At 39.5% G+C, this 8,068-nt stretch overlaps 1 protein-coding gene across 5 annotated transcripts in view; it reads right to left on the bottom strand.

Annotated features, from left to right (window-relative positions):
• Positions 1-283: 283 nt before the first annotated feature.
• Positions 284-8,068, bottom strand: part of ESR1 (estrogen receptor 1) — a 456,202-nt gene continuing 448,417 nt past the window's right edge. For all 5 annotated transcript variants that reach the window (XM_072643717.1, XM_072643720.1, XM_072643718.1 and 2 more), the window contains one exon: positions 284-5,233. In XM_072643717.1, the coding sequence (XP_072499818.1) occupies positions 5,002-5,233 (232 nt within the window). In that variant the 3' untranslated portion in view covers positions 284-5,001. The remainder of the gene's footprint in view (positions 5,234-8,068) is intronic.

The following is an 8,068-nucleotide window of genomic DNA, read 5'->3' as shown; positions in this document are numbered from 1 at the left end:
TATGGAAGAAAGGATTATGATGGAGAAGTTTATGGACTGAATGAGCCACTTCTTTCCCACATCTCCCACAATCCACTGCCTCAACAGACTGCAATAATCCAGAGCCCTCTCCCCAAGTTCCATCACACCATGGGCAGGGCTGGGACAATGGGTAGTTCTCACTCATTGGAGACTAGAGTTACATCTGGGTATGTCATGTAAATACATTGTGAGCAGGAAGGGGTTAAAAAGGAGGGTTGAGGTATTAGGAAGAAAGAGAACAATTACAAATCGAACTGCACTATTTCAGTTTAATTGTTTATTTTAACATCAAAGAAGTTGAGAAAATTGTCTACAGGTTCTTGGGTATCCCACCAAATGCTTCTCAAAGGTGCAAAAGAGGTTTACATGTGTGTTTCATTTAACAAAGCAAGGCAGCAGCGAAACAAAATTACGTCAAAATACAGTATGCATCAGCGAAAGAGCAGAATAATCCAGCCAACACATCATGGCAGCTGAGCCTCTTCCCATAAAACAAAGACTCTACATGGAAAGACTATGTAGAGTGTACCAAAAAAAAAAAAAAAAAAGCATCATTATCTGAAACTGTGAGAGACATAGACTGGCGTAAAGTCGCTTGTTAATTCAAGTCTCTGTGACCAAGGACCTCTCTTCATTCACAGAGGGGTCAGTTGTTGGTGGCACCTGGTTTCTAGTGGGGATTGTATGTTGGTTTTCCAGGTGCCCTGCTGTGCAGCACATACACGCTGAGGATGGTTTTGGAACATGGCAGCATTTACATACTTTAAAAGTTCAGGCACATTTGAATGCAGAAAAGATAATAGAAACTTTTTTTCTTTCATCTCTGAAAGAGTGCAAAATTGAAATGCTTAATAAAGGCAGCAATCACTTAGAAAATAATCTCCAATGACTTAAAAATAGCCCACATTTTTAATTAAGACAGAAATCCATCTAGAAACAGAAGAAAATTGCAATAATGGAAAGATGGATAGTTAGTACCCACAATTTAATTCATTTGACTTCAGTTGAAAATATATTAAATTTCTGGAATACTGGCAAAGAAAAGTACGCAATAAGATACGCGTCCAACTCCCAGGACTTGCTCAAAATAGAACAATAAGCAATGAGTCAGGTCACATAATGATCCAACTAATTTAAAAAGAAAAAAAGACTTGTTTCCCTTTGCAAATTTGCCAGTGGATAGATAAGACATCGATCATAGCATCCATAGTCACCTAATCTAATTTTTTGAGAATGGGCGGGTCCTGAAAATAGACAACTCAGAGTTGAGAAAGTCATTATGAATGGAAATTGTTTTAAATTGTTTCATCTCAAGTGATGCTGCCTCAGATCCTTTTTGGAAGCGGGCATAGTTCAAATCCTAAATAAATAAATTTCATTTAGTACTTTAAACAATGGTTTATAGCATAGTCATTCTAAAGAACAGCAATTTAAGTGTAAGAGCTGTCCTTCCCACAGACCAACGAAACAAAACGGGGAAAACAGAGTCACGTCAGCGTATTTAAAGCTGAATTATAAATGTATGTGTATGTGTATGTGTGTGTGTGTGTGTGTGTGAGTGTGTGTATTTCCTCTCTCTCATAAGGACTCGAGCTTTAGCTTTGTTTAAAAATCTAAAGTTAAAAAGCTAAAAAGCTAAAGTGGATGAGACAAATCAAATCAAAGACTGCTTTTCCTCAAGGGCTGATTTAGCAAAGAATGTTGTGTACTGGATTTGTTTCTTTTACACTCTCTTGTTGCTATGATATCACTAAACTATTGCTCCATTAAGTATATAGCTAGACTGTGGTTAAGAGAAAATGGGGTCTAGCTCTTACTTTAGCTTTATTTCTCCAGAAAATGTCTCACCTGTCTGGGCCTGAAGCAAGTCCTGTTCTTCCTTCCCTATTTCTAAAAGCCCTAAAACTACCATTTTCTAAGTGATTGTCCATTTGAGCAAGTTATCTGAATGTAGTTTATGGGGCAGAGTTTTGATGGCAAACCATTAATATACATTATCCTAACCTGCCCTAGAAAGCACTAGGCAATTGACAGTCATTGTATTTTCCCCCAAAAGAAAATGAAGAAGTAGATCTTACCTTTCCACCTATAAATTTCCCCAGAAAGGAAACTACTAACAATGGATCTCCAGCACATGCCTGAGCAAGAAAGAGCCCTCTAAGCTAACTGTCAATCACTCACTAGTTGCCATATCAGTTAAGGCCAGGAAGAAATTTCTAAAATTGTTCCAGACTCAGATATAACGGGCTAATATTGAGTCCATCCACTTTTTTTCTTCCTGTCTTGGGCTTAGTGGGATCTTGACATGAATACAAACTCTTTGGATGAGCTAAGTAAAATCCTCCACTCTATTTCTGTTTGGTTTCAGCTGGAATTAAGTCATCTATAGTCCTAGGGTAGCTTTTTTTTATTTGTTTTTAGTTTTTTTTATATTTTTTTAAAAAGGAAATCCAAGTATAAACATTAAAAAGAATCCACCATTCCAATGGCTACTGTCCAGAAATAGCATTACTAATATTTTGGTAAAAGCAAAATTAGCTGCCCTGAATAGTCTTCCTTCTCAGGTCTAGGCTCTGCTACATGAGATTGACCATCTTCCATCATCTATCAATAGGCACCGAGATTCATGCTGCTTTTGTCTACTATGGATATAAAAGTTGATATGAAATGTGATTTTCATGTAAATGAACAATCACCAGGCCTTAAATGATGGCATACATGATAAGGTAGCTTAAAGAGTATCTAAAGAGCTAAACATTTTGTTGGTTGGTTTTTTGCATGGTAACCCAGTCAACCAAAATCTAGAACACAATTGCTACATTCATTCGTCTGATAAGCAAGTGATGCAATTTTAAAAATATATTACACTATATAAGGTGCTTTTTTCCCCACAAAATGACCAAAAAAAAGAAAAAAATATATTTTCTGAACAAATTAGTGATGTAGACAAGTAAAATTGCCAAGGAGGCTAAATGCACATACATATACCAGAAATCAACATTGTTTTGTCCCTCTTCATTTCCCAACACTTCCATCATGGCTCAAACTGGGTGCCTGGAAATGAACACATTTTAATTTGCTTTACATACTACATATATATGATGAGAATCCCAAGCAGCTGATCCTAGTTGTGATTTGCCAAGTAATCTCTCAGTTCTGTTTTGAATCTTAGACTATGGGCCTATTAGGGAGGAAGGTGGCTAACAGCAAGTTTTTCTTAGTGCCCTAGGTCCAATCGTGTCCTGTTAGTTATGAAATGAAAATCCCTCATGCTGCAGTGTGACAAGGGAACAGTTCCTGGAAGGGCTGTCCTAAGGTTGGGAGAAAATTTGTTTTTTAACTTAATTAGAAGGATTCCTGTGGCCCTGGGCTAACTTCTTGTACTTGGCTTATGAAACAAAGTGGGCCATGGAGAAGACTTCTTCTAGGCTGAACTGGGGAAAAAACCAAGGAAATGTAATTGATAAAGTTTTGGTCAGCCCTCCCATTTTTTTCCAAATGATCTAATCTTAGACATCTAAGCCCTCAGCCTAAAATGGGCACTACCTCCCCATACCAGAAGCACTAACTTAATAAACAGTCCTTATAGGCTAAGTGCTCTGGGGACACAACAAGGCCAATACTGCTTCTCTTGACAAGACAAGACCACTAAGACCCAAGCTGAGCTTGCCTGAAGAAAATGTTGGAGAAATGTGAGGGACAACGAACTTGCTCACTAGTGACTGGGCAACCCTAGTGCTGGGTTTGAACTCAGAAAACTATTCCACGTGTAACAGGATTGCCACACGGGTGCAGTTGTTCAGCTGGATACCCTTCCATCTTGTCTTTTCTCCCTCCCTCTCTCCTGGAACTTTATAATGCCTGGACATAGCATTTTGTGACTAGTAATCTATATGTCTCTGGACTAATGAGTCGTTCTACCTTCTGTGGGGTCTCACATACTGCCAGGAGATAATTTACATGAGAAGAGACTTTTGTTACTCATAAAAATTTAAATTGTTCACATGGAGCTCTTTGACTAGTAAATGAGACTCCATGATAGGGCAGGTCCTGAGGCCAACCTCCCACCAGTTTCATTAAAAGTCATTAAGAAGGTTTAGACTACTCATAAAAAAAAATGGGATGGGGAGTTTAGTACATGAATAGGGTGTCAAACAGGGACAAACTTGCTTGTAAATATTGGCAATGGCAAGCAAGAATTAACCAGAGACTACTGCCTCAAATGTAATGCGTGTATCCTCTGGAACACTATCTTCAATGATGCAGTTCTCAGCAAGCCCTAGCATCTGATGCATGAAGCCCACAGAGCTTTGGCAAAGAGGATCAACATATAAGACTGGATGCATCTTGTATTGCTACAGTGGAAACAAATGGATAATCACAGGAACATTTTACTATCACCATGCAATAGAGCAAAAGCTGTAGAATATGACTTTAATAAAAATGATATATTTCTATAGGAATACAAGAGTAGGCTGTAATTAACCCGTGACCTATCCTTTCCTAAGCCAGCAGTTAAAGAACCTAGCTGAAATTTGTGTGAGTGGCTCATTCTTAGAGCCAACCAGCAAAAGATATGTGTTTAACAGAACTGTTGCCTGCCTCCCTCCTAGGTCAGGGCTTCAACATGGCTTTAAAGCAAAGGGCCAAATGAGACCCAACTCTTAGGCTGAGCTCAGTCATGAAGAGCTACAGGAATCCTTAAGCAAATTAATGCAGCAAAGGGGGTAAAAAGAGCCATGGCAAAAAAATTACAGGTACCTTGGCCCTGGAATCCCTGTTGGCTATTTGCAACAACTGAATGTTTACTATTGAGAACGGTAGCAAGCAAATGAATGGCCACTCATATTCAAAATCACTAGTGATGGATGCATACTGGAGTGTGTTTATGTGACATTATTCAGCTTAAGTGATGCATGGAGTAGATATTATGCTGCTGGGATTCTCAGGACCTCCTGGGATTTGGGACTTAGGAGTCTTTTAGAATGTGGTGGGGAAACTCTCTTCATCCCTTGTGACATAATAGGTTTGCAAGGAATGCGATGAAGTTGACGCAGTTGCTAGCTGGTTCTGGTTGTCTTCCTCCATAGGGGCACCCCCTCTGTTTGCTGGTGCATGCAAACGGTGAGCATCCAGCATCTCCAGGAGCAGGTCATAGAGTGGGACCACATTCTTGCACTTCATGCTGTACAGGTGCTCCATTCCTTTGTTGCTGTGATTTCAAAGAAAAACAAATGGATGATTGTGACTTCAGTTCAGCAATAATCCAGATCAATGACTCAACAAGCATTTATTTAGTGTCTGCTATAGACCAGTTAGCCAAGAGGAGAAAAAGGAAAGCCAAAGCTACCCCTACTGGCCTGTCTTCACACCTGGCCTGGTCCTTAATTCCTCAGACTTTTTCACCTTGACCTTTTAGATACTATCCCTTTGGATTCCCCAACCACTCAGCTTTTCAAATCCCTTTTAAGTATTTTCTTTGCTCATTAGAATTTAAGATCTTTGAGTGTTTGCATTTGTTTTGTTTTGCGTGTATTTGTATTTTTTCTGTTTCTGTTTGTGTTCCCAGAATTTCACATAGAACCTGGATCATATAAATATTCAATACTTGCTTTATCCTCTCCCTCCCCTTCTCTGTCTCTGTCTCTCTTTCGGTCTCTCTCTGCCTCTGTCTTTCTCTGTCTCACTGCCTCTGTCTGTCTCTCTGCCTCTGTCTGTCTCTCTCTCTCTCTTCCCCCTTTTCTGTCTCTGCCTCTTTCCCTCTTTGTCTCCTTCTCTGTCTCTGTCTCTGACTCTGTCTCTCTCCATCCCTCCATGCTCTATCCCTTCCTCTCTATCACATCACCTCTGCTACAACAGAGAAAGAAAGGTTATCCAAGGATTCCAGGATTTTTGGTCTATGGCTTATCTGTCTGCCATTTCTTCTTTCTCACTCGACAGTCCCTGGAGATCCAAATTTCCTCCTATTCTTTGGTGAGAAAAGTTGTAGGAGCCATCAATGTAACCAGACTTTACTCCTCTGCACTGTTTGTTATTTGTGTTGTTTTTTAAAAAGAGGCAAGGCCCACAATGAGTTCTGCAGCTGCTATAACTGATAACCCACCTCAGTGTGGATCCCTGAGCTTATTCCAGGAACCAAGTCATTACAAATGAGCTCTTTCCATCTTCTACATATGTTTGTTGTTGTTTGTCTGTTTAGTAGTTTCTGTTGTGTCTAACTCTTTGTGACCCCACTTGGGGTTTTCTTGACAAAGATACTGAAATGGTTTGCCATCTCCTTTTCCAATACATGTAGTTTTCCATAATTAGAATGTGAGTCCTAGGGAGCAGTAGCCATCCAGCTTTTTTGCATGCATTCCCTGCCCCTAACATAGTACTTATACATAAAAACAGCACAACAAATGTTTTAACTTTATGACATTCCATCCTTAAGTGGCTGTGAAAGAGAACTAAGGAATCTTGAAAAATCAATAAACTGACACCCTTTTCTGCTTCCAAACTCCAGCTCCTTCCTCACAAAAGAAGTGCAACCAAGACATTTTCTATAGCCAATATTTAGAGGTCTCTGTAGTAAATAGCATCAGGCTAATTAGAGCAACGAGGTGGTACAGCGAGTAGAGCACCAGGCCTGGAGTAAGGAAGACGTGAGCTGTGTGACCCTGGGCAAGTCACTTAACCTTGCTTGCCTGAGTTTCCTCATTCATAAAATAAGCTGGAGAAGGAAAATGGCAAACCACTCAAAACCCCCCAAAAAATCCCAAATGGGATTACAAAGAGTTGGTTATAATGGAAATGACTGAACAGCAATAACATAGAGTGAAAAGTATTTGTATTGCTAATTGTCAAAAATTGGGCAAGCAACTGTAGCGCTGCCTTTGAAAAGCAGGACCCAAGTGGTATCAACCCCACAACTGAAATTCAATTTCCTAAATTGTTTTGCTTTGTCATTAAAGTATTGTCAAATGCCTTATGGGCCATGCAACTTTCTTCCTTGTAGAGCCAATGAATCCCATTCACAGTCAAGTTATATTTAGTATAAGCCTTTTAAGAAACATCATATGATAGGGGTCAAGTTGCAACCCAATAGAGTTTGTAGGCTAGATGGTCATCAAAATACCATTTTATTTTCTTTCATATCATAATATTTAATGCTTTAAACATTTCCCATAAATGTTGGTTGTTTGTGGCTTTTTGTAGAATTCTGAAAAAATTCCTAAACCCATATTTCTCGACTCCATATTCCCCTTGTTTATAAGCTCTATTTGGAATAGACAAAGGTTGCATTTAGAGTACAACTCTACATCATGTAACCAACTAATTAGGCATCTTTTAAAAGAGCCAGAATGGGCAACTAGGTGATGTGATGGATGGTGTGCAAGGCCTGAAGTCAGGAACACTCATCTTCCTGAGTTCAAATCTGGCCTCACACAGTGTATGACCCTGGGCAAGTCACTTAACTGTTTGCCTCAGTTCTCTCATCTGCAAAATGACTTGGAGAAGGAAATGGCAAACAACCCCAGGATCCCTGCCAAGAAAACCCCAAATGGGGTCACAATGGACTGACCAACAACAAAAAGGTCAGAGAAACAGCAAGGCTTTGGAGCCGAGAAGGGGAGTTCTAATCCTGCCTCTGACACATATTGGCTATGTGAGCCTGGGCAAGTCACTTCACTTCTGAATCCCAGGCAACTCTTTAAGACTAGTAACTGAAGAAAACATGCCACCCTCCACTGGTAAAGGAAATCTCCTCTTCTAGTAGGTACTATATCAAAGAAGACACAAGTTTAATTCCTGACTCTAAAAGTTCCAGAAAGGTATTAATAGCGTTGAAGCTGTCCTTCCAGAAAACAAACAGGAAATATCCACATGGTTTCCACCATATTCCTATTCTAGTGGAAGAAAGAAAAAAAATTGTACTACCTTCAAAGCTGAGGTCAATGTTCAAAAGGTATATTTTGGAAAAGAACATTATTTATGATCTTCCTTTCCCCAACTACTCCATCCCTTTCCACTACCCCTTATCAATAGAAGTGAAATAAGCTGGGAT

Source organism: Notamacropus eugenii, chromosome 2 (genome assembly GCF_028372415.1).
Source record: "Notamacropus eugenii isolate mMacEug1 chromosome 2, mMacEug1.pri_v2, whole genome shotgun sequence".
NCBI lineage: Eukaryota > Metazoa > Chordata > Mammalia > Diprotodontia > Macropodidae > Notamacropus > Notamacropus eugenii.
The sequence above is the reverse complement of the archived record's forward strand: the minus strand, read 5'-3'. Positions and strand labels throughout refer to the sequence as shown.